General features: G+C 62.9%; 1 protein-coding gene across 1 annotated transcript in view; it reads right to left on the bottom strand.

Annotated features, from left to right (window-relative positions):
- Positions 1–292: 292 nt before the first annotated feature.
- The window catches only part of GLIS1 (GLIS family zinc finger 1), a 185,544-nt gene continuing 159,350 nt past the window's right edge, over positions 293–26,486 (bottom strand). The window contains exons 5-11 of the mRNA XM_056122330.1: positions 18,500–18,661; positions 14,251–14,361; positions 11,334–11,466; positions 7,026–7,179; positions 2,782–2,960; positions 2,381–2,545; positions 293–476 (exon numbers count right to left, since the gene is read on the bottom strand). Of these exons, the coding sequence (XP_055978305.1) occupies positions 319–476; positions 2,381–2,545; positions 2,782–2,960; positions 7,026–7,179; positions 11,334–11,466; positions 14,251–14,361; positions 18,500–18,661 (1,062 nt within the window). The 3' untranslated portion in view covers positions 293–318. The remainder of the gene's footprint in view (positions 477–2,380; positions 2,546–2,781; positions 2,961–7,025; positions 7,180–11,333; positions 11,467–14,250; positions 14,362–18,499; positions 18,662–26,486) is intronic.

The following is a 26,486-nucleotide window of genomic DNA, read 5'->3' as shown; positions in this document are numbered from 1 at the left end:
GTGACCTCCTCCCCTTTCCTCCCGGTTTTGGCCTCTGTGCCGAGTCCCGAAGCAGAACCAGTCTTGTTTCCAGTTTTTAATGTTTTTCTTGTAAAACCAAAAATATAAAACTGGCAGGGGAGTGGCAAACAAGTTCTGTACATTTTATATACACGAGGTCTGTGATTTCAAAACCGCCGGGGAGCGTGAAGGAAGGCACAGCCGAGTGCGACCCCGGGGCCCGGATCCTGGAGACCCCCGGCCCCGGCCCCCCATATGGTGTGTGCGTGGGAATGGCGGCGGGGGTGGGGGGGAACAGGCTGGGGGCAGCCCAGGCCCTCAGGTGTCCGTGTAGATGGAGGGAATGTGGCCCAGGCAGTGGTCGAAGGCCCCGTTGGGGAAGAAGCCACAGTCTTCGGTGCCGCTGGACACAACGTCTTCGGTGGACTGTGAGGGCAGTGCTGTGGGGCAGGGGGCCTCGGCCAGGGCCTCGTAACCTGCAGGGGACAGGTTGGGGCTGAGGACTCGGGAGCACCACCTGTCCTGGGGTGGCTCTGCGTCTCTGCTCCTGCAGGGGGGCTGCGGGCACAGAGGAGCCAGGAGGAGGCTGAGGGGCACCGGGCACTGGGGAGACAGGCAGGGCTGACTGAGGATGGGGGGAGGGGCAGTGGGGGGTCAGCGACTGCCCTTAGGGGCTGCTCTTCTCTTGGCAGGAGGACCCCCCCAACCTAAGAGCCCTGCAGAAGGGGACAGGCCTTCCCTGAGAATTAGGGGGCCCCTGCAGTCCTGTCTCCCTGTGCACCACCAAGGTCACAGTGGGCAGTTTAGAGCCTAGCTCTGAGGGGGACAGCTGCCTGGGTCCTGCATATGAGGAAAGCGTGGACTTGCACCCGGGACACAGCTCCCTGAGTCACCGGCGCTCTCCTGGACCTGTGCTCCGGGAGGGGCCTCCAACCAGCTGGGGGCTGCCAGCTCGCCCCTGCCCCAAAGGCTGTCCCTGGAGCTGGATGGGTTTGGGGGAAAAGTGGGTGGGCTGCATCGGGGCGGGGGGAGGGCGGTGAGCTGCCCTCTCGTTGGTCTGCTCTGCTCTCTGCACAGCAGGGCAGAGGGTGGGCAGTGGAGTCAGGGCCAAGGGCAAGACCACACCTGAAGAGCAGGGGGAGGACGGGCCCAGGGGCCCCAACTCCAGTGTGGGGGCAGGAGCTGCCTGGCACCCCCCAGAGGAGCCCCTTGCAGACCCTCTGCCTGGGAAGAAGCACACACCCAGTCTCCTGATGCCCGTGTGAGACACGGACACTCCCAGGGGACGGGGTGCTGCACACAGGCTCATGAGAAGTCCCAACACAGCTCAAGCTGTGCACCCCCACCCCACATAGATGGTCATGCAATGCGTCAGGAACACGTGTGCACAAGGGCAGGGGCTGGGAGAGCTCACATGTGGAGAACATGCATGTACAGGGATGGGGCACAGGACAGGTTAAAGGATGGGAACACATGTGCACAAGGACAAGGGCCCAGGACAGGTCACATGTGGGGAACACGTGTGTAGAGAGACGGGGCCCAGGACAGGTCACATGTGGGGAACACATGTGAAAGGGAAAGGGTCCCAGGACAGGTCACATATGAGGAACATATGTGTACAGAGGTAGAGGCCTGGGACAGGTCACATGTGGGGAACATATGTGTACAGAGACAGGGGCCCAGGACAGGTCACATGTGGAGAACACATGTGCACAGGGCCGGGTGCCCAGGACAGGTGGGAGGATAGCGTCAGGTGTGCACAGGGTGGGGTGGGATAGATGTGTGCAGGTGGAGGGGGCGGGCGCAGGCAGGGGTCCAGGCCCCGAGACCCTCAGGCCTCACGCTGCTCGCAACCAGCAGGATCACACCCCCACACACGTGGGGAAAGAAGCTGACTGGGGGGGCACTAAAGCCACGCGCGGCTGTCCCTCTGTCCTTCTTCCTCCGCCTCGAGGTGCTGGGGGCCGCAGCCAGGTGGCGTGCCCCCCTTGTGGGACTCTCCCAACCAGCTCGCCCACAGCTGCGCCCGGGCCTGATGCAGATTTGGGGGATCCAGGGAGCTGGCCCAGCCCATGTGCTGCGACTCTCTAAAGTGTCCCCACTTCTTGCTGGAACTCAGCTGCAGGCCACCCGCTCTGGGCCTGAAGCCTGCCGAGCTGCACTGCGTCCCAGCGCACATGCGCTCTGCCTAGCAGGGGGTGGGGGCAGGGCCCAAGCTGACTCGGGTGGGCGTGGCCACCCTGGACACAGCTGGGTGGGCGTGGCCTCTCTGGACACAGCCTGGGCCGGGTGGCCTCGGGGGGCTGTTCTTTGGCACGAGGTTGTGCAGGGCTGCCAGCCTCCACAGAGGTGCAGGGGTGCAAGCAGTAGGCAGGCTTACCTGTGGCCGGCAGAGGGGCCCCGAGGCCGGCGTAGCCGTTGGGCCGCAGCGGGTGGAAAGGGTGGGCCTCCCCGGACAGCGCCTCCCCACCCGCTGCCTCGGCTGGCCGGTAGCACTCACCGTAGGGGAAGCAGCTGGGCACCGAGTGGAAGCTGCCCTGGTACCCTGCAGAGGGCACAGAGCCACGGTCACCAAGGTCCCTCTCTGCTCCATGTCCCTCAGATGCCCTCTCGCTGGCACCCCTGACCCCTGCTGGGTAGGACTGTGGCTCACGCAGACCCACTTCCCACTGGAAGTGCCCCATGCCATGCCACCCTCGAAGGGACCCTCTGTGCCTCCCCACGCTGGGGTCTCGTTCCTGAGTCCCCAAGGCGGCAATGAAGGGACCAGCCAGCACTTACCTTGGGGACTGGGCAGAGGCGGGGCTGGAGGGCTCTGGAAAGGCGGGTAGGGAGGCTTGCTGGGGTGCGTGGCGAAGGGCTGGCCCCCTGGAGAATGCCCCTGGGAGGATGGAGGCAGCAGTGGTGGCCCGAGTCCCTTCAGGGGGCTGACCATGGGGGGCAGGAGGCCAGGGCCCAACCTGGAGAGACCAGACACGTCTGTTAGCAGGAAGCTGCCTGTCCCCCTGCAATGGCAGCGGACTTCCAACCTGGCCTGCTCTGGCTGGCCATGGTGAGACAGAAGCGGGTGCTTTCATCTGCGATCACATTCAAGCCAGAGTGAAGAAGCCGGACAGACGGTCCAGGGGTTAAGACCTCGCACACAGCCAACCTGGGCTCAACCCGACACCGCACATGGTCCCGGAGCACCACCAGGAGTGGAGTGAGCCCTAAGCACTGAGGCAGAAGGAGCCCCTCAGCTCTCCTGGGGGTGGCCCAGACCTCCCCCACCCTGGGAGTGGGCACTGGGGTGGAGCCTGGGACTTCGTCCATGCGAGGCACCAGCTGCCCTGCTGAACCCTGGTCCAGACTCCTGTGCACCTCCAGGTTCCCTGCCAAACCCTCTACATCCCCCATAAATGCCTGCCCCCCACCCCGCCCTACCACACCCTTGCTGGACCCACGACAGTCTCCTTCATGGGACAATGAACAGTCCAGGTCACATGCTGTCACCTGTCACAGAGGCTTCTCCTCGTGCCAGACCCCTGAGGAATATCTCTGTGTTCTTGCAGAGCAGAAAATCAAGGCCCAGAGAGGCTGTCCCAGTTCCCCTGGCCGCGCAGCACAGCCCTCACCGGTCCCAGCCAGGCGGGAGGAGAGGAAGCCGTGCGGACACGGCCCTGGCCTCAGGCGCGTCGGGCTCAGGAACAGCCTGGGGCCAGGAGCTTGTCCTTCCCTTGGAGGCTGTGGCCCGGACCACCCCTGCCCCGGCCATTTCTCCTTGGCTTGCTGCCCCTGCGGCGTTGGACCCGGCCCCATTCCTGCGGAGCCCGCGGTGCAGGCCAGACCCGGGCTCTCTGGACGCTCAGGCGGCTTGTCTAGAGCAGCTGTGTGTCCTGCGTGGCGGGACGGCCAGAACCGGGCGGCCCGTCCCCTGTGCAGGCCCCTCCCTGGCCTCTGGGGTCTGCTTCCCGGGACCAGCGTGAGCCACAGAGCTGCCCGCCAGCAAGCGCCAGGGAGAAGGGGCCCTTGTGGGTGACTGGGGGCCCAACCCAAGCACCCCGCAGACTCAGTGGTGCGGCCCAGGGCCACTGCAGGGCCACGCATGTCCCCTGCCCACTGGACTCAGGTGCTGGAGGCACGGACCTGGGAAGAGGCCAGCAGGCTCCGCCCGTCCCTGCCTGCTTCCTGCAGCCCTGTCAGCCGCTGCCTGCCTGCTGCACTGCTGTTCACTGCTGGGCACAGGCGGCAGCAAGAGGGTCCAGCTGGGCCCGGCACCAACACCCCATGGGTGCCAGCTCGACCTTCACATCGATCAGTGGGATTCCCACCAAGGCTCCGAGTTCACAATCCGCCCTTCCTCCCCTCCCCCTCCCCTTCCCCTCTCCCAAAACCCTCCCCCTCCCCCTCTTCCTCCATTCTCCCCCTCCCCCATCCCCTCCCCCTCCCAACACCCTCCCCTCCCCCTCCATTCTCCCCCTCCCTCTCCCCCCCTCTTCCTCCATCCTCCTCCTACCCCTCCATCCTTCCCCTCCTCCCTTCCCCCTTCATACTCCCCTCCCCCTCTTTCTCCATCCTCCCCCTCCCCCTCATCCTTCCTGTCCCTCCCCTTTCCTCCCCCTCCATTCTACCCCTCCCCTCTTCCTACCACTCCCTCTCCCCTCCCCCTTTCTCTCTTCCTCCCCCTCCCCCTTCCCTTCTCCTCCCTCCTCTCCCTCCCCCTCCATCCTTCCTGTCCCTCCTTTCCCCCTCCACCCTCCCCCTCCCCCTCTACCCTTCCCCTCCTCCCCTCCCGCTTCATCCTCCCCCTCCCCTCTTCCTCCCCTCCCCCTCCCTTCCCTTGCCCCTCCCCCTCTCTCCCCCTCCCTTCTCCTTCCCCTCTTCTTCCCCCTCCCCCTCCCTCTCTTCCTCCCCCCTCCCCCTTCCCCTCCTGCTCCTCCTCTTCCTCTGGCCTGAATCGGTGGTCAGGTCTACCCTGGTGCTCTGCAGGCCGTGCAGTACTGCCCACGGGCGGGCCGGAGTCGCCTCTCAGAGTTCAGGGAGGGCAGGGGCGTGGCCGGGAGGGCGGTTGCCCCTGACGCCATCCCTGCTGCTTGGTGCCCCCCAGATTTGCTATGCAGGGGGATCCCGTCTCCCTGCTTCCCCAGCTGGGGTGCCCTGCTGTTCAGTGGCAGGCCTGGTCAGCAAACAGCTGACACGCAGCAGCCAGTTGTGGGACGGGCTGGTCTGAGGAGGCCCAAGGGGGCAGGAGGTGCTGCTCCGGGGCACGAACAGGCCTTTCTGGGTTTCTTGGTTTGCTGGCCTGCCTCGGGCCGGCCGTCCACCCCCGTCTGCCACCTTCCCAGCCCGCGGGGGTGGGGAAGCAGGAACAGCCGGCACTGCCCCACCGGGCCCAGCTGCTCTGAAAGGAAGAAAGATCTGCAGGCGCGCCTCTGAGTCAGGCAGAGGATTCCTAAGTCAAATATTTTTGCTTCAATTGGAACCTATAAAAATTAATAGAAAACCACTGGCCTGGCAGGCTGCGGGCTTCAGACTTCGCACGAGGCCAGGGAAAAGCCCCCGACGGGGCGTCCTCCCCGCGCCAGGGTAAATACATTTGCTCAGGATGTCGGGACCTCTCCACATATGTTCGAGTGAATCAGATAATTCTGCAGAGCTGTTCCTCCGTCCCCGTGAGCTGGGGGGAGCGGGGAGTGGCCTGCCCTGTTGATTTTGGCAGGAAGGGGAGGCTCTCTCTCCGGGGCTGGAAAAAGGGGTCATTCAAGCCGCTCTGGCCTTGCTGTCAAGCGGGAGGCTTTCTCTCCAGGGTGTCCCATGCCCGACGGGGCAGGCGGGGGTCCTGTCTGGCCCTGTCATCACCGGCTGCGAGCAGCAGGAATTCTGGCCGGGCACTCGGCAGGCCGCTGTGGTGAGAGATGGGCAGCGTGTGGTGCAAAGGTGCGAGCCCACAGGGCCCAGCGGTGTATCGTCTTTCGGTTTGGGATGTGTCAGGGGCTGATTAGCGGGACTGCTCAGGTGACGGATGGTAGCGGGCGCGTGTGTGCTCCTCACCAGCTCCCTGCAGGAGGGGGGGTCTAGATTCCACCGTACCAAAGAGGAAACAGGCTGAGGAGCTTGTGTTCTCTGGGTCCCGCTGACTCTGTGCTCTGCGTCATTCCACAAAATGCGCCCTGCTGTCCACCCCACCCCCATCTCTCTGCCCACCCACAGGTTCTTTTTCCTTTGGTTCGGGGGCCACACCCAGCAGTGCTCAGGTGTTCCTCCTGGCTCTGCACTCACGAATCATCCCTGGCAGTGCTTGGAGACTATATGGGATGCCGAGGATCGAACCTGGGTGGGCCGCGTGCAAGGCAAATGCCCTACCCGCTGTACTATCGCTCCGACCCTGCTGGTTTCTTTCTCTACCTTCCCTCAGCCCTGACTCCGTGGCCCTGGTTCAGGCTACCATCCAGCACCCCATTTTTCTAGCCCCGTGCTGCAGGCTGGTCACGTCTTAACCCCAAACCACAGCATATCTCGGACCCAGACAGCAAGGAAGCCTCCTGCCTCCTTGCACACGGCTGACACCCGTTCTATCCCTGGGACCACCAGGAGTGATCCCTGAGCACAGGCAGGGTAGCTCCTGAGCACTGCAGGTGTGGCCAAGAAACGCACAAGACGGAATAAAGGGAACAGGTCCAGTCCTGCCGAGGCCTCCCAGCTTAGCTGACCCCGCGACTCTCCTGCATTTGTCACTCACACGGGACCCTTGGTTCCCAGAGCACACCGAGCTCTCCCTCCACACCCTTCTCTGCTCAACCGACTCTGCCCCTCACCTTGGAGCCTGGCTTCACATCACCTCCTCCAGAAAGTCTTCCTTGACTTCCTTCACCATGCTTTCCCCTCCTGGCTCCCAGAGCCCCTTCTGCTCACTTCCTTAGAGAGTGTGACAACTTGGGGACCCCTGATGATCCTCTTGGGGGTGGACCAATCCACGCAGGCTCTCAGGGCCTGTCCTCAGCCACCTCCCCCCAACCGCCCCCCAAGGATGGGCTCGCTCTCCGTACCCGTCCCTGGTACTCTCCGTCGTGGGCAGAGGCGACAGGTGGTGCTGGGAAGCGGTGGCATCCAGGAGGTGGTGTCTGGCCGGGCCCTCGTGCGTGGGCGGCAGGATGCCGGCGGTGAGCCCGTTCTGGGGGGCAGCAGAAGCAGGGAAGAGACCTGTGGGGAAGCACACGAGCGTCACAGGACAGGGCCCCGGGCCCCGGAAGGAGAGTGAGACAAGAGGAAAAGCCATCCAGGGGGCACTCAGGGGTCATCTGCTGAGGGTGACCATGGCGCCAGGTGCTCTGGGCACACCTGTCTGAGGGGCCAAGGCAGACGCATGGCACAGGGCAGGGCGGGTGTCGGGGCAAGTGTGTGTCTGCACGAAGGTAGGGAGTGTGTACCGGCATGGGCCCTGGCGCTCATGAGTTGTTCTACAAGGGCTGGGGGGTTGGTCTGTGTCTCCCAGCGGCAGCTGAGAGAAGCAGGGTCCAGCCCAGGCTTAACCATCCTTTCTAAGCAGCAGAACCGCCAGAAGGCATCCTACCCCATCCTCCAGGAGGCAGTAACAGAGCCTGGATGTCCACTGCACAGCCCTTAGGGCGCATCTGTCCAGGACAGTGGCCTGCAGGACCTCAGAGAGATCCGTCATGGACAGGCTGGCAGGTTGCGCACTGCACAAGGACCCCAACTCCTGTCCCCGGGTCTGACCTCGAGCAGACACTCGCAGGGCACAGCACCTTTCACTCCCAGTCTCCTGCCCTGGTGAAGGCCAGAGGGATGAATCCGTTCATGCCCGAAGCCCGGGCTCCCCAAACGCCTTCTCTCAGGAGCACCCGTTAGAGGGGAGTGGTGAGACTGAAAGCTGAGATGGACAGAGCAAGGGGTGAAAATTTCTCCGTCCCCTATTTTTTTTTTTTGGTTTCGCTGTGCCGCAGACTTCACCCAGGGCCTCAGAAATACTCAGCATGGCAGCGAAGGTAAAGCAGGGAGGGTGTTTGAATTGCACACGGCTAACCCGGTTCAATTCCCGGCATCCCATGTGGTCCCTCTGAGCACCGCCAGGAGTGATTCCTCAGTGCAGAGCCAGGAGCAGCCCCTAAGCACTGTTGGGTGTGACCCCAAAAGCAATAAATAAAGAAAAAAAAAAAAGAAAGAAATTCTCGGCACAGGCTCTAACCACTGAACCACATCCCTGGGGCTCGTTTTAGCCAATGAAACAAGAATCAAGTTGGCAGCCTCTTCAACAACTGTGCTTATTCGAATGGAAATTGGGGTCCTTTACCCTGAAATGAATTCACGTTGTTGGCTTGGCTGTGTAGTGGCTGGGAGCGGCAGGGTGAGGGGGCCATGCCCAGGGCTGTCCACTCTGGCAGGTCCAAGTCCACCCAGGGCCAACTGTCACATCAGGAAAATCACTTTGCTCCCAGTGAATCCAAAAGACCCAGCATTCCTGGTCATCTGTGGGGAAGGACGCCCAAGATGACATCCTACTTCCTTCATGGAAATTTTCCTCTCTTGGGTGGTGGGTGCCCTCGGCTGGCCCGTGCCAGGCTGGCCGCTCCGAGCCAGGCCTGCTCTGCGTGGGGGTTCCCGGGGAGCAGGGTGCAGGCGGGACCCGACACTTGGGGAGTAAAAGAAGCCCCACCGCAGGGGTCACAACAGAGAGTGTTGGGGACAGTGGCCCAGGGGAGACTCTGTTCCCTCCAAGGCTCTCCCATCGCACCTGTTAACAGAAGCCCCCGTGAGAGCCCAGCTCCCAGCGCCCGGCCCGGCGGGAGTCTGTGGTTCCGAGCGGCAGCAGCCGCTGCCCACTAGGCACCCTCTCTGCGTCCAGCTTCCTCTCCACCTTATCTAGCGGAGCCACCTCAAGGCTTGTCAGCAGGGACGAGCACAGGATCCCGTTTCAAACTGGAGAGACGAAGTCTGCAGAATGTCGGGATCTCTCTGAAGTGAAGCCGGCCTGTCTTCTGCCTGACACCAAGAGACAGGCTCCGAGCGGGAAGGCCAGCTCGGGAACGGCCGGCTTGGAGACACCAGGACGCTGGCCGTGCTCAGGGCACTCTGCGCCCAGCCCCTCCGTCCTCGACCGCTCTTGCTCAGAATGTTAAGCTGAGGGCATTTCTGCGGGTGGGGCCTGGTGCTGCTCAGGTTCCTGGTTCCCCGTGCCCCCTCCCCGCAAACATCCTCACCTGCCATCATGAACCAGTTTGGGGGCCTGACAGTTAAGCAGGCCCAGAATTCTGATGAATCCCGATAAACACTGCTCCCTCTCCTTCGGCCATGCTGACCTCTGGCTTCTCACATCCTCGCTGCCTGCCTCGGCCCCTGGGGCAGGGGAAGAGGTCCCCATCCAGACACCTCCATCAGGTTCTCTAGCATCTTCTGGCCTTAAATCTGTCCCTGGAATCCCCAGCCCTGGTCCACGTCCCTGTCTGGACGCTCCTTTTCCACCCCTCCAAGATGAATACAGAGAAGGTGGCCAAGTGGGGACACGCAGGTGACCCTGGGAACAGGTCGGGTGTGTGTGTGTGTGTGGGGGGAGGGTTGTGAATTCTACTGTCCTGAGGGGAGAGGCAGACAGGGGTCCCACAGCACTGCCCAGCTTCACCCTAAACCTACCACTCGGGGCTGGAAATCGGCACCACCAGCTCTGGGCCAAGACCCATTAGCCTTTCTCTCACATCTGTGCCAGCGCAGGCAGGAGAACCTGCAGGTGACTGAGGCGGGGGAACAGGGCCCTGGGTGTGTCTGGCTGATCCCTCCCTCCCCTCTGGACCCGGCTCTGCTGGCGTCTGGGTGGGGCATTAGAGCGTGAGGCAGCAGGCTGGCTAAGGGTGGCCTGCGTTCAGATCCTGCCTCTTCTGTTTATGGGGGGCTGAGGTGGGTCATCCAGCAAAGGTACTTGGTCTCTCAAGACTCCGCCTCCTGCTCGGACGGGGACGAGCGTGAATGCACGCGACCCCTGAGTGCAAATGTGAATGCACACTCACTTGAGTACAGATGCCCGTGTCCTCCCACAGAACCCCTGGCACGTGCTCAGGAAGGGCAACTGCAGCGTTGCAGATCGGACAAGTGACCGTGGCTCTGCCCCTTCCCATGGGCACTTCATGATGGCTATAATGGGGCACACAGAGACCGGAGAAGCAGCCCATGGCCGCGCTGCTTCTCATGGCAGGTCTGGGGGTGCCGGGGAGGGGGCGGGAATTAAGGCTGAAGCCACTCGTGTCACCGAGCAGGCTGGAGCGGGGGGTGGTACCCCCATGGCCTCCACCCACCATGAAGACGCTGCTGATTCCATGGACTTCCTGGGGTGCCACCCCCCACCCCACCCACTGACAGCAGGTTGGGGACTGAGTCTGCTGCTGGTCCCTAGACACAGATCTTGGGGACAAGCCTTGGGCTGCTTCACGTGACCACGGAAACCTCCTTGGGCCCAGATGAGCGGGCTCTGAGAATGGCACCAGGGACCCTGGGCACCGAGCTGTCCTGAAAATTAGTCGCCACCTTCTCTTTGGCCCTCCCAAGTCAGCCTGACTCAGAGTCGGGGGCTCCATCGGGACACACTGGTTGGGGAGGTGCCACCTCCTCCCTGCTGGTCACTGCTCGGTGTCCTTCTGCACTTTTAGTCCCTCTGGCCTGGGGGCAGAAGGCTCCTGCTGGACCATTTTCCCGGGATGTCTTGGCCTGAGCGCTGCCCCCACTGGAGGGCACCCACCACCCTGTCTATGAGGACTCTGACACGCTCTTAACCCGCTGCTACCTCAACACTGAGCTAGGGGCAGGGTCAACTGCTAGAAAATGAAAATATTCTAAGTGGCTGGAGTCATTTGAGAACCGGCAGAAGGTGGGCAGAGTCTGAGGAAGAGTCGGCCATGGTGATGCTGTGTGTGTGGCGGGGGTTACAAGCCCCATCGGGGTGGGGGGGACATGGAGGTTACAAGCCCCGTCTGGGGGTACGCAGGGAGTACCAGCCCCTCTGCTGCCTGGGTCTGTCCTGGTTTCTCAGCCACGGGGCTGACACCTGCCCGCACCCTGCCCAGAGGCTCAGGGAGTCTGACTGGAAGGGCCTGGAGGGTGCCCAGAGGTTTGGGGGGTGTCCAGCTCCGGGCCTCGGAGAAAAGCTGGAAAGGGTTAAGGCTGGGCACCCCCACCCCCCTCTCAGAGGTGCGTCCATTTTCTCTGAAGCTAGGAGCCAGGTGGGGGAAACCTGGCCTTCAGGGGTGGACGTGGAGGGGCTGAGGGGGTGTCTGGTGCGTCAGAGCCCAGTTGAGAGGAACTGCCCGAGGGGCGTGAGAAGGGGCAACTGCCCCGTGGCCCCCAGAGCCTACCTGGGAGCAGCTCCTGGCCCAGGGCGCGGTTCCCCTTCCCGTCGGTGGCCGGCAGTGGGGTGGCCCCGCGCAGCTGCTGCAGGCCCAGGCACTCAGTCAGCGTGGCGGCGTCCGACTCTGCGCCCACATGCAGCTGGGAGAAAGCACAGAGAGGGGCTCAGTACAGGCCAGCTGCTGGGGGCCTGCTCCTGTCCTCTCCTGAGACCCAGTCCACGCCCTGAATCCCCTGTGCAGTGACTGTGCAGTGACTGTCTGTGCAGAGACCCCAACTGTGCAGTGACACTGTCTAGAGACCCCAAATGTGCAGTGACCCCATCTGTGCAGTGACCCCAACTATGCAGTGACCCTCATCTGTATAGTGACCTCCATATGTGTAGTGACCCCCCATCTGTGTGGTGACCCCCATTTGTGTGGTGACCCCTGTCTGTGCTGTGATCCCCATCTGTGCAGTGACCCCAACTATGCAGTGACCTCATCTGTGCAGTGACCCCAACTATGCAATGACCTCATCTGTGCAGTGACCCCCACCTGTGCAGTGACCCCAATCTGTACAGTGACCCCATCTGTGCAGTGACCACGGTTTGTGCAGACTCCCCATCTCTGCAGTGCTCCCTCCATCTGTGCAGTGAACAGGCCCACTGCAAGCACTGTGAGGTTGTGCAGTGTGGACAGTGAGTGAGCTCCAGCCGGCTGAGGCCATGGCACAACATAAGCTCAGGGCCTGGAGCAATGATACAGAGGACTTGATCCCCAGCCCCCCATGTCCCCTGAGCCCCACCAGGAGCGATCCCTGAGTGCAGAGCCAGGAGTCGGCCCTGAGCCCCACTAGGAGTGGCCCCCCAACAAGACAAACAAAACAAAGGAGAAGAAAAAACAGACAAGCAGGGTTATGCTCGGGTTCACAGACTGCAGCTCATCACGGGCTGGGAAGGCCCTCACAGCCCAGCCCCCAGCGGAGAATGGCGTTGGCGAGACACCCTGACCTCCAGCAAGACCCTGTCCTCCCCAGGGCCCAGGGAGGGGGAGGGGGTGCAGGGAGGGTCTGCGTGTGGAGAGGGAGAACCCCTTTGTTCGGGGACCCCCCCGGGCTGGGCCACTGGGGCTGAACGTTTGGCTTGTGCCAAGTCTCCCTCCACGGACACCAGGACACCACGGGCCAGAGGGGTGGAAGCTGAGAAGGCCTCGTCCCGGCAGCACTGCCCAGAGGCAGCCTGGAGGGGTGTGGGGGGGGGGCGCTGGGGGCTCCGTCTCTGGGGCCGGAAGGGCCAGCGCCCAGCTCGGGGAGGCCCGGGGTCCTGTGGGCTCGGCAACCTGACCCAGCAGCTGTTTTCCATGTCAATTAAGTTTCTGGCAAATGAAGGCCGAGGCATGTTCCCGAGACCGCAATGTCGATCGGATTAGGAGCAGCGGGAGAGGGGAATTAGGGAAGAAAAGCATTTCTAATTCTCTCTGAAATGCAGCGCGGCTGCCAAGGCCTTGTCAGAGCACCAGGGCCCTTCACCCAGCGTACGCGCCACCTCCAGCGGCTATTGTTGGGGAGTTTGCAGGTCCAGGGTCCTGGGTCCCTGGGGTGCTGCACGCACCAAGCATGGGCCTGGGAAAACCAGGGCCGGGGCCGGCTTCTGGGCACCGCCTGCCCTGCCCAAGGCCGCCCTGACATGAGCTCAGCTCAGGGTGTGGGGGAGAGCCCGCCTGGCCCCAGCTCCGTCCCTCCCACAGATGGTGCAGCCTCAGTCTCCACACCTCTAAAATGGGGGCACAGGTCATCCCCTACCTCTTCATTACCGTGTGCACGGGGCAGGATGGAGCGAGGGGAGTGGGCTGCACCTGCTGAGAGGTGCGGGCCCCGGGGGCCTTGACCTGACTTCCTGCTCCCCTGTTTTGGGGGTCTCCCACTTGCTGCAGGATGAAGACCCACGTCTGCAGGTCTTCCCACTGCGGAGAAGGCCCCTCCCGTGGACAGATGCAGCCTCAAGTCTGTCTCCGCCGTCTTCCTGCTGACCTGCTCCGAGGGCAGGGCTGGACATATGTGCATGTGCTTCTCCTCTGTCCTCCCGTGTCTTGCTGGTACCCCCACACCAGCCGCTGGGCCTCCTTCCTAGTGCCAGGACCCCCTTCCCAGACCTCCGCAGCCCTGGCCGAGTCCTGTCCCCAGGCTGGGCCCTGAGGGCTCTCGTCTTCCTGCAGGGGCGCCCTCTGGCCTGTCCCCGGGTCTGGCACTGGGGAGCTCCACCCCGCCCTCTGCCCAGCCCGCAGACCCCAGGCCCCCACCCCCCAGGCCGCCCCAGGAACCCCCCACCCTCTCTCCTGCTCTCCCCTGCCCCCAAGACCCCACTCATCTTCCAGAACAGCTTGTCCACTCTGCCTCAGACCTCCCAAATAGCCGCACTGTCCACCGGTCACTGCCCCAACACCGGGGCAGGGCTGGGGCTTAGCGTGCTCCGCTTAGGCCGGGCAAGTGCCCACTGTCCTCACAATGACCAGCATTGTCCATTCGGGTCCCCTTGGTCAGCGTCACTGGACAAACTCATTCCTTACTTACCCGCTTGTCCAGAGTCCTGGCCCAACTCCTGTCCTGTATTTCAGCCTTGGGACCCTGCGCGACAGCCTTCAGGCAGCCCCACAGCGCCCCCCTCTGGCCTAGGAGAGCAGTGCACAGGACTGAGAAGTGACCAGGGCCCCGGGAGCGTCCCTGCAGGCTGGGCACCTTCGGCAATCATAAGCCCGGGGAGGGACATGGGCCTCCTGTGCCCCCGGTGCAGGCCAGGCCCTGGCCAGGCAGGGGGCCAAGCCACAGAGTGGACGCAGAGCAACTGGAGGTGCTTCCTGGGCAGGGCGCGCCCAGGTGCGGGGGCCTGGAAGCGGCCGAGGGGGGCAGAGACGTCTGGGGTGCTCAGAGGGGGGGTCGGGCCCCTACCTTCTTCCGCACCTGCTGCTCCTTGGCCGAGTGGGCCTTGACGTGCTTGCGCAGGGAGCTGGGGTCCGTGTAGCGCTTGGAGCAGCCGGGGATCTGGCAGGCGTAGGGCTTCTGCGAGGAGAGCGCAGGCGGTGACTCGGGGCGCAGCCGAGAGGGGGACCCCCGCGTCCTCCCGCAGCCCCGCCGGGATGGTCTCCTTCAGCCCTGGGGGGCGCGGGGGGCTGTGTCTCCCTCGGACCCCCACACAGCCCCTCCCAGTCTGCCGGGCTGAGGGAGCTGTGTGCGGACAGGGAGGGGCACGAGGTGCGGGAGAGAGGGGACAGCACGGAACAAGGGTCACAGACGCAGGGGCCCTCGGGGAGAGGCAGGCACCCTGGTGGCAGTCAGGCCCCGGCACCACAGGCATCCCAGGTTCGGGCTAAGTGCAGGGCCTGGGGCCGGGGCAAGGCTGCGTGTCCTTCCCCGCGGCGGTCACTGACCCACCCTGCTCGAGCGCCTCCAATCTCCCCTCACTCGGGCCAGTCCCTCAGAGATGGTGCTGCTGGCCCCTCAGGGACACCTCACACCACAGGTCTGTGACTCAGGGCGGCCAACCTCGCCTGTCTGTCCGTCCCTGTCCGTCCCTGCCTGTCCTCCCCTGTCTGTCCATCCCTGCCCATCTGCACCTGTCCGACCGTCCCTGCCCTTCCTCGCCTGTCTGTCCATCCCTGCCTGTCCTCCCCTGTCTGTGCGTCCCTACCCATCTGCGCCTGTCTGTCTGTCCTTGCCCGTCCTCCCCTGTCTGTCCGTCCCTGCCCGTCCTCGCCTGTCCGTCGGTCCCTGCCCGTCCTCGCCTGTCTGTCCGTCCCTGCCCATCTGCGCCTGTCCGACCGTCCCTGCCCTTCCTCGCCTGTCTGTCCATCCCTGCCTGTCCTCCCCTGTCTGTGCGTCCCTACCCATCTGCGCCTGTCTGTCTGTCCTTGCCCGTTCTCCCCTGTCTGTCTGTCCCTGCCCGTCCTCGCCTGTCCGTCCGTCCCTGCCCGTCCTTGCCTGTCTGTCCATCCCTGCCTGTCCTCCCCTGTCTGTCCATCCTTGCCTGTCCTCCCCTGTCTGTCCGTCCCTGCCCATCTGCACCTGTCCGACCGTCCCTGCCCTTCCTCGTCTGTCTGTCCATCCCTGCCCATCCTCGCCTGTCCGTCCATCCCTGCCCATCCTCGCCTGTCTGTCCATCCCTGCCTGTCCTCCCCTGTCTGTGCGTCCCTACCCATCTGCGCCTGTCTGTCTGTCCTTGCCCGTCCTCCCCTGTCTGTCCGTCCCTGCCCGTCCTCGCCTGTCCGACCGTCCCTGCCCTTCCTCGCCTGTCTGTCCATCCCTGCCTGTCCTCCCCTGTCTGTGCGTCCCTACCCATCTGCGCCTGTCTGTCTGTCCTTGCCCGTTCTCCCCTGTCTGTCTGTCCCTGCCCGTCCTCGCCTGTCCGTCCGTCCCTGCCCGTCCTTGCCTGTCTGTCCGTCCCTGCCTGTCCTCCCCTGTCTGTCCATCCTTGCCTGTCCTCCCCTGTCTGTCCGTCCCTGCCCATCTGCGCCTGTCCGACCGTCCCTGCCCTTCCTCGTCTGTCTGTCCATCCCTGCCCATCCTCGCCTGTCCGTCCATCCCTGCCCATCCTCGCCTGTCTGTCCATCCCTGCCTGTCCTCCCCTGTCTGTGCGTCCCTACCCATCTGCGCCTGTCTGTCTGTCCTTGCCCGTCCTTGCCTGTTTGTCCGTCCCTGCCCCGTGCCTCCCCACCCACCAGCAAGCCTGCTGTGGAACCTTCCTCCTGCACCCCTCCCCCTCCGGTCCCACATCCTGCCTGCTGGGCCTGCACACGGGGCCCCTCTGGCCTCAGGGAGCTCCTGAGGGGGACCGGGAGCAGACGTGAGTGTTCCCTTCAGGCACGCCCACGTGGGCTGCCCTGACTGACCTCAGGGGGGAGCAGGAGGAGAGGACCGTACCTTGGTTCTGCCACGGAGAGTTGCCCGGTTAGAGACAGAGGAGAGCAAAAAGAGAGAGACAGAGCGTGAGAAGCTGCAGCGCGGGGAGGTGTAGGGAGGGCAGGCGGCCTGCCCGAGACCCCCACCCCGAGTCTCACACGCTCGCACAACACATATACTCACACACACTCACAGACATACCTACATGCACTCACACACACACTCTCACATATACACTCACAGACTCACACTCATGCACTCACAAACACACCTACACACACACGCTCTCACACATGCACTCACACACACACTCATAAACACTCACATACACACACTCATACACACTCACAAACACACTCACTCTCTCACACACACACTCACACACACTCACACGCACCGCCGTCTCTCTCACATATACATATCCTCTCACACACACTCACACACACACACTAACAATCAATACTCTTACATACACTCACTCTCACACAATACTCTCTCACACACATATACTTGTATACACACTCACGTATATTCCCTTCACACACTTTCACACGATACATACTCACACATATATAAAGACCTTCACACATATACAATACACACACCCAGACACACACATTTATATACACTCACACAAACACACTCACACACTCACAATCTTGCTCTCTGATACACACACACACACACACACACACACATACACACCCCTTTCTCCTGCCCTGCCTCGCCCCACACCCTGTCCCAGGCACACTGATGCGAACCCTGTGCCTTTGCGCCTGTGCCCCGAGCAAGCACACAGCCCTGCAGGGAGACGGGCCTCAGGCCACTTCCGTTTGTTTTTCCAGGGCCTGATGGGTGCGGACATTTCTCCACCCTGGGACCTCTGAGGTGCTGAGGTTGCCCCCACATGCTCAGCCCCCAGGCTCCAGGCAGGCAGGGACACTACCCTGTCTGCAGCCTCCACGTAGCCCAGAGCCATCCAGGGAGGCGGCAAAGGAGGGACAACGACAACCTACCAGCTGATGGGGAAACTGAGGTTGGAGCAGGGCAGTGAGAGAGAACTCCTCTGAGGGAGCTGTTGGTCAGTCGACAGGAAGTGAGGACTGTGGGGGCCTGACACCCCTACTGCTGTCTCTGAGGTCGTGTCTGAGGAAACGGAGGCCCAGGAGGCCTGAGGAAGGCCAGAACCCGGCAGGTTCTCTCTGGTCCGTCCATTGGACTCTCCTGCCTGTGGGGAGAAGCTGCTCTTCGGGTGTGTCAGGGTGGGGGCCTGACCACCTCCCCACTGTGGGTGCTGGGGAAGCGCCCGGTGCCCAGAGCTGCCTGTGGTGTTTCTGTGGGGTGCGAGTGAGTGGGCTCGGGTCTGCTCACTGTCCCCCATGCCCCTGCCTAGCCTCAGGGGCCCCTGGGGGAGACAGAGACTGAGACAAACCCTGGGGTTCATTCAGGGCCCAGCAGGGCCAGAGGCCTGATGCCTTGGGGCTGGGTCCCAGAAATGGCAGGGAGCGGCTAACCCCGGATAGCTGACCCCAGAGGCCTGGGGTGCCTTGTGGCATCTGGGGGGACACGACCCGGGGGACACAACCTGGCGCCACTGCTTCTTGCTGGCAATGAAGGGGGCGTCACTGGAGCCCCTCCTCACCTCCCCTGGGGCAAGGCGGGGGGGGGGGGTGTCTGGGGGACCCCTCATGGCCCTCCAAGGGCCTGACAAGGCCTGGCCCTGCCTGACCCTCACCCAGGATTGGGGGGGACAGGGAAGCCGAGAGAGCAGCACACCCCCAACAAGGCCTCCTCGCCTGCCTCTGCCCCGTCTCTGTCGGGCCCTGGGTCTCCCAGCCCTACCAGAAAGGCCCAAAGGCTCCGCCCTCTGCGTGTGGCGGCAGCTGGGTGCTCAGGCCGCCCAACCTGCTCCTGGCAGCACCCGGATCCTGGTGGGAAGCAGAGAGGGGCAGGCAGGGGCTCAGGGTGAGGTGCATGGAGGGAGGGGGTCTTCAGGGTGCCTCGACCGGAAGGCCGGGCAAAGGAGGGCACACAGGCAGGGCGTGTTCAGCCTTCTCGGGACCCCCCAATGCTCAGGACAGAGAGCTGTGCCCGTTCCAGGGCTGGTGGCCAGGGAGGCCCAGAGTGGCCTGTTCTGGGGTGACCCAGGGGAGCATGGGGGCTGTGATGGGGGCGGGGAGGTTCCTCTCCAGGGGAGGTGACAGCTTATCACCTCCTCCCTGATGCGGTACAGCTGACACCGGGAGACGGGGGGTCACCTCCGTCTGGGGCTGGAGGCCGCAGGACCCTGCCGCGGTCCTACCGTGTCGAGGTGGGTGCGCTGGTGCTTGGCGCGGTCGCTGGAGTTGCTGAAGGCCTTGTGGCAGCCCGGGTGCTGGCACAGGTACGGCTTCTCGCCCGTGTGGCTCCGCAGGTGGATCTTCAGGTTCTCCAGCCGCGAGAAGGCCTTGCTGCAGCCTTCAAACTGTGGGAGAGGCGGGTGAGGGGCGCCCGCAGCCCCCGAACACCCCGTCCCATATCCCGGCAGGGTCCTCTGGCTCTTGGTCTGCCCCCAGACAGTGCTCAGAACCCTGTTTCTCTCTGGAAAACCCCGGTGAGCCCAGAAGAAAAGGCACCTAATGAGAAATGGGCAGGGCCGTGCAGCCTCTGAGTCTGGAAGCTTCTTTCTCTGTTGGCGTCTGAAGGGCAGGGCCATGCGTCCAGGCATGGGCACAGCCCGAGCTCCCACAGCTGGGGGCCAAGGCTCAGAGCTGAGCCGGGACAGACCCGGCCTGGTGAGGTGTGGGCAGTGCCCATGATCCAGTTCCCCTGTCCACAATTTCAAGACAATGCAGTCAACACCAGGGCTCATCTGAAGGCCCCAGAGTGGACACCAGCACTCACGGGCTCTGCGCAGCCGGGCCAGTGGTGGTAGGGCTGAACAGTGCCCACGTCAGTGCCCATGCTGGTGCCCACATCAGTGTCGATGTCCACATCAATGTATATGTCAGTCTTTACACAGTGCCCACATCAGTGTCCACAGGTTCTCATATTGGTGTCCACATCATGCCCATCAGTGTCCACATTAATGTTTACATAAGTACCAAATTGGCACCCCTTTGTTGCCCCCGTTGTGCTGACATTAATGGTATCATCAGTGCCCACAACGGTGCCCACATCAGTGCCTTCACTGGCACCATCTGGTACTGACATTAACGCCCACACTGTGCTCAAGTTGACGTGTATGTTGATGCCCACATTGGTGCCCGTATTGGCATACTTGTCATCCCAGATTCCTCTGGGCTGTTCAACTATCCAGTGCCCACCACATACCTGGTTCCATATTGGACAGTGGGCATTGCTGGGTTGGGACTGGGCGGGTAGAGACTCCCACAGCGCCTCCTTTAGGTTCTGCTCCCCCCACAGCCTCTGTCCCAGGCGCTCTGACCTGGAACTGGCATCCCCTTCCTTCCCGCAGTCACCCCAGAGGCCGGATGGGGCACCGCCCTTCCAGCCCTGCATCCGAGCCCCGCACCCAGTCTCCAGCCACGTGGACTCCCAGCCACGCCTTGCAACAGCGTGTCACTCTCGTCACCCAGAAGGAAGCTTCACAACAGACCTTGACCCCAACCCCAGCTTTGCAAGTCCAGTTCAGGAAGAGCAGTGGGTGGAGGCAGCGGGCCTCGGTCCTGGACTGGGGCTTGTCCCTCTGCTGGCCCAGTGCCCGTGGGCGGAAAGACCAGTGCTCGGCACTTGCTCCAATCAGGTGTGCTCCCACTCCACCAGGTATGTTCGCATTAAACCCAGGTGTGCTCCCGTTACACCAGGTGTGCTCCCATTATACCAGGTGTGTTCCCGTTACACCCAGGTGTGCTCCCATTACACCGGGTGTGCTCCCATTACACCAGGTGTGCTCCCGTTACGCCTAGGTGTGCTCCCATTATATCCAGGTGTGCTTCCACTCCACCAGGTGTGCTCTTGCTCTGCCCAGCTGTGCTGCTGCCCAGCTAAGATCCCACTTGCCCAGCTGTGCTTCTGCTTCACCCAGGTGCTCCTGCTCCTCCCAGGCGTCTACCTGCTCCTCCTGCAGTCTACCACCTGGGGCTGTGCAGGCTCAGTGGCTCCACTCAGAAGGGAGGCTGTGCATGGTCATCCCAGGTGGGCTACGGCGAAAAGCCACCCTGGCCATGGAGACTAGAGGCGGGCAGGGAGGGGACCCGCACGGACACAGGGGCCGCTGTGCTCTGCGGGCTGCCCCCTCGGCTGGGCTGGGGGCTGTGCTGCTTCTCCCCCCCGTCGCCGGGCCTTAGGCAGAAGGACACTTGCTTGGGGAGTCAGCAGGCCACCACCCCGCCCCATCGTTAGTCCCCCACTGCGTTCCCGCACTGGCCTGGTGCTGGGCTCTGCACGCAGAGATGAAGACGGTCCCTCAGCAGCAGGTCCCTCTGCCCTCCGGCCCAGTGCAGGACACATGCCAGGTGCTGAACAGACACACCCAGGCCGGGATTTCCTGCAGGGGTGTCTCTGTGCATCAGGAGTCTCGTGGGCGAGCCCACTCAGAGGGTGGACCGTCTCCCCGAGTGGGTTGGCCAACACCCCTCTCCCGGCCCCTCCTGGGCAGGACACTTTCCCGTTCAACTCACCAACAATTTAATCCCAATGTTTTCTCAAAACCCATGATCCCAGCTTGGCCCAATATGCCCGATGCCTCGCTCACCTGCAGACCACCCAGCATACTCCCTCATCTGCAGACCCCCCCAGTATATTGCAGATCCTCCACACACTGCAGACACCCCCATGCACTGAAGCCCCCCCTGCACATTGCAACCCCCCTGACACACTGCAGAGCCCCCCTGGCACTGAAGACACCCCCACACGTGGAAGATCCCCCAGCATGCTGCAGACCTCCCACATGCTGCAGATCCCCTGGTGCACTTCAGACTCCTCTGGAACATTGCAGACCCTCCCCGCCCCCCCCCCCCAGTGTACTGCAGACCTCCCTGGTACACTGCAGACACCCGGTACACAGCAGACACCCTGATGCACAGCAGACCCTTGTGCACTGCAACCCCCCAGGAAACTGCAGACACCCAGTGTACTGCAGACCTCCAGGACACTGCAGATCCCCAGGACACTTCAGACCCCCAGGACACTTTAGACCCCCAGTGTACTGCAGACCCCAGGACACTGCAGATCCCCAGTGCACTGCAGATCCCCAGGACACTGAAGACCTCCAGGACACTGCAGACCCCCAGTGCACTGCAGACCCCCAGGACTCTGCAGACCCCCAAGGACAATGCAGACCCCCGGGACACTGCAGACCCCTGGGACACAGTAGACCTCCTGGTGCACTGCAGGCTCAGGCATGAGTGATCTCTCACACTGCAGGTTTCTGCTCCCAGCCCACCAGTTCTAGCGTCCTGAGCCAGCCCTAGCATGGTGGGTCAGAGGTGACCCCTGCTCATGCACTGCACTGCCTTCCCTCAGGCCTGCATGGGGCTGGGGCTCCCGAAGGGGCTGAGCTCTCACTGACAGGCATAGGGCTGGTAAGAAATGCGGTTCCATGGGGGTCCCCAGCACGGAGCACACCTGCCTGGGGGACAGACTCTTCCGCGCCAGCTTCCAGGTCTGCCCAGAAACCCCCAAAGTTCCCAGGGCTGAGTTTCAGATGGTGGCACAATAAGCAGGTGCCCGCAGGGTGGGGGAGGCTGGCCCCCTTCGTGCTGCTCCCAGGACTGGACTGGGCCAAGCGGGTCTTGCAGGAACCCCCAGGTCAGGCTACATCCAGAGACCTGGGGGGAACATGGGGCCTACAGCTGCCCATCTGGTGCTCCTGGTCCCTTTTGCTCAACAGCCGCAAGTGGGGGTCATCCCGGTCACTGCCCACCCACCCCCTCCCCCAGGACACCCTCGCCCAGCACCCAGAGGGCCACAGAGGCTGCAGTCCTGCCAAGGCCCCTGCGGGCACCTGCCCCCAGTGCTGCGGGATGCCCTGAAGTGCTGCACCAGCGCCACACAGCGTCCAGGTGTCCGAGTGACCAGGACAGGTCCTGAAGCATCCAAGCAGGCAAGCACGGCACTCGGCAGAGCCCAGACTCCTCCCCAGAAGCCCAGGTTCGTGCCAGACGCGTGTGCAGGTCATCTGTGTTGCCCAGAGCAGCCCAGGCTCTGCTGCCACGGGGCAGCCATGGGCAGAACGGCTCAAAGGCCACAGAGAGGGGTCAGTCACGCCCCAGGAAGCCCCTACCCCAGCCAGGGGGGTGAGGGGCCCGCACCCTCTCCACTCTGCCTCTGAGGGATGTCAGTGTGGGGTCCGGGGTCCTTAGAGACGCCTCAGTGCTTCCCGGATGCCACAGTGCCAGATTCAAGGTGACGGGTGAGCGTTTTCTGGTGATGCAGGGCCCCTTGGCATGTGCCCATCACAGCCGGCTCCAGAATGGAGGTGCCTTTCCAGCCCCGGGTGCTGGTGGGGAGACTGAGCCTCAGAAAGGCGACAGGCCTGGCTGCAGCAGAGCTGGGATGTGGTCTGCGGTCTGGCCGAGGTGCAAGTCGGTCTGTGGGAGTCCCTCACCGCCCTGGGCTGGGCCCCCGTGCCACGGAGCCCGCCATGATTCCCGGCAGGCCACCTCCTGCACCCCAATCCTGGGCCTGGGAGAAGCCGTCCCCTCCTCCAGCCCCGCGGAGAGCAGAGATCCACCCACAAAAAGGAGAAGCAGCGGAGAAGAAAGCCGGGCCCGCGCCGTGCGGCCTTGAAAGGCTCGATCCCACATGTGGGGCGCGTTACAGAGGAAGATTAAAATAACGGGGGAAAATACCCCGGGAACCGTGAAGCCCGAGACCAGCTGGCGTTTTATAGTAACAGGCAGGGGGAAATCAGAACCTAATTGAAAAAAGTCCCCTGTATCCCATTACTGCTCTGAACAGCGCCCAAACCCGAGGCAAGGGGGTACGGGGTTGTGGGGAGCCCCCGCCTTCCCCTCGGGGCCAAGCCCCGGGACACTGCAGGTGCTGGCCATGCCCGAGAACCCACGGGCACCTGGCCGGAGAGCCTGCAGCTCTGGGCCGACCCCACTCGGCGACTGCCCTCTCTGAGCCAAAGCGATGATTCCAGAGGCCCCCGACACCCGCAGTGCGGCCCACCCAATGCTCCCTCTGGCCCTGGGGAAGGAGCCGGGCCCGAGTGGACTGTGGGGTTCACCGTGGATAGCCACAAACTCAGGCGTGTCTCCCGGCCGCACCTCTGTCCTCATTTTTCTCCTCTGCCACAGAGCAGCAGCCCTTCGACGTCAGTGGAGGGAGGTCCCGGCTGGCACTGGTGAGTGGCCATGGCTGGGGAGTGCCAAGATCCTTCCCCGCAGCCAACAGGGCCTGGTTTCTCAGGCTCCGGCTAAGAAACTGGACACAAGTATGAGGAGAAGGTTTGGGGAGATGGGGCGGGGGCGGGGGAAGAAACGCCTCCAGTTCTGGCCTTTGCCAGTGACTTGCTGCTAAACAAACCCATTTCTGGTTTAAGGGTAAAATATATTGGGTTACAGAAGCCTGGCTGGCCCTTCAGGCTTCAGCTTCTCATTTTGGTCTGAACGTTTAACTCATTTCCCAACAATGATTCAGACGGGACAGCGGCACACTGTTCCAGATCCTTCCCTGAGATGGCGACACAGGCTGCACTGGCCAGCGTTAGAGGCCAGCCAGCCGGGAGCTGAGGTCCACTCCTCACCCCGGCAGCGCCGCCGGCTGCAGCCCCACCAGCCCGGGGGTGTCCATGCGGGATGAAGTTCTCTGGAGCCCTGAGCATTGGTGGTCTTGGTGTGGGGGACGGGCGGGGGACCCCTGGGGGGAGGGGAGCCCTGAACGGCCATGCCCAGTTTGGATGGACACGTGGACTGTATAGGACCGGTGGTGGCCATGACAGTCACACCTGCAGGGTCCCTGACCTGTGCCCCCAAACCTGATCTTTTCCGCATCAGGTCTGCGCACCTCTGATTGCCCCCGAGTGCCCGAGCTCAGGTTGGTGGCGGGTGCCAGCTGCCTGGACACAGAATTGGACACGCGTGTGTGTACCCTTACACCACAGACCGACTCATGTCAAGAGACACACAGGCCTGCACACGTATGCTCACATACACAGGACGTCCAGGCCCCAGACCTTGCCCATGGCACAGCGTACAACACCCACAACTGAACACCACGCTGCTCAGAGCCCCACGTGCAGTGTGAAGCTGGCCTGCATCCCTGGACACAGGTGTCTTCACGGTGGTCGGTGAGGAAGACACCCACATAGAAAAACACATGACTGGGATTACCCGCACACCCTCTCCCGTGGCTGGGCATGCCTGCACAACCTGCCTATGCTGGGAGTGCTCCACTGTCCCTCTCTCCGTGGCTCGGTGTGTCTACCCAGCCTCCCCCCTGCAGCCTCTCCCCATGTTGCTGAGGTGGAGGGGCTGGGCTCACGGTATCTCTGAGTTTCCTGCGGTGTCTGGCCTGGCACGCTCTGGGCGTCCATGGTCAGGAAGAACTCCAGGACCAGACAGCCAAGCTCACTCCCCTCTGCATGCTCTCACCATGCCCACCGCGTCCTGCCTCGAGTCCTCTGCTCACCGGGTTCCCTTATCTGCCCGTGGAAACTCCCCGTCCTTCTAGGTTGGCTCCAGTCTCTGCCGTGCCCGCCCAGGCCCTGTGCCGCCCTCCCAGGCCCGCCTGGGCCCAGCCTTGCTCAGGGCCCTCCTTCTTCCTGCTGGCCCCAGGACCAAGCCAGGCCTGCATCTCCCCACACCCATGTCCATGTCCACACGCAGCGTCCTGGGGTCACGCCTCCAGCCACTGCCCTGGCAGGAGCCTCAGGACACGCGGGGCTCCCTGGGCGAGGAGAGCAACGAGCCAGGAGGCTGGTGAGCAGCTTCGGAGGGAGCAGGGCCCCCAACATGAAAGCTCCTCTCTGGCCTTCATACCCTCCCTGTATCCACATGCCCTCATTGCGGGCATCTCTCCCCGCGCATGTGCCCACATGTTGGGCATCTGCCCAGGAGCCTGAGGCTCAGACCCATGTCCTCCTCCTCCCAACCCCGGGAACCTCCAAGCTCTCACCACACCATGGGGTGTCACTTCTGGCACCTGCGGTACAGAGGAGACTGTGGTCTCGGGACCAGGAGAGACGGTGGTCAGTACGGGGATCCATTCAAGGAGGGACAATGGGGAGAGTTGCAGGAACAGGTGCTCTGCCCCCTGTGGGGTGATCCCAGGTGCTCACCCGCCTTCCCTGGGTATAAGGTCTGGTGTGCCCACCCAGGACGGGCAGCTGGAGTTAGGCCAGGCCCTGCACCTCGCCCCCAGGCCTGACCTCCACCCCTCTTTTGGAAGCAAAGCTGGCCTCCTTCCCTGTCTGACCTGAGTGGGCAGCAGTAACGTGCCCCAGGCACCTCAGCTCAGGGCCCCCAGGAAGGCCCAAGTGGTGCCAGGCCCCACCTTCTCACACCCCCCATTTCCCACCAGTGCTGGGGCAGCAGGCACCATCGAAGCCCTAGGGGTTGGAGACCTTCTTAGTGTCCGAAGAAGCTCCCGGTGCTGGGATGGACCCCAGACTCTGTCCACGGCACCCCACTGCCAGCAGGTCTAAGTTGGGGTGGGCCTGCCACAGAGGCTCGAGAATGGCCAGGCAGGCTTGCCTGTCCCCATATTGATTGAGGTGCCCCGTGGGCAGGTCTGGGGTTTGCCTCTGAGGGCCCTTCCAGTGGGGTCAGGCTGCCTCACCCCCAGCCTCCTCCCACTGCTAGGTCGAGGTGGAGCTTAGTGACATGGTGAACGAGATGGACCTGCCGGTCAGAGGAGAAGCAATCTCACACACACACACACACACACACACACACACACAAACACACACAAAGAGCAGCACATACACACACAGAGACACACAGAGAGACACATGTTGACCTGTACACAGACACACAGACAGACACAGAGACACTTGGACACATGAAGACATGCACATAGACACACACACACACAGAAACATACAAACACAGAGAGACACATAATACACATAGACACACACAAACTCAGATACATCACATAGATACAGGCATAGGCACAGAGACAAACATATACAGACACACACAGACACACAGACACACACAAACTCAGATACATACACAGATACACACACAGACGCACAGATCAACATACAGAGACATACACATAGACACACATAGATGAACACACAAAGAGACACACATGGGCACAGGCACGCACACGCACAGCACCCAACCCTGCTCCCAGACTCGCCCCCGGAGCTGGGAGGAGCGGAAACAGGC

Source organism: Sorex fumeus, unplaced genomic scaffold (assembly GCF_029834395.1).
Source record: "Sorex fumeus unplaced genomic scaffold, SorFum_2.1 ptg000045l, whole genome shotgun sequence".
Lineage (NCBI taxonomy): Eukaryota > Metazoa > Chordata > Mammalia > Eulipotyphla > Soricidae > Sorex > Sorex fumeus.
This window is presented reverse-complemented; position numbering and strand designations above follow the sequence as displayed.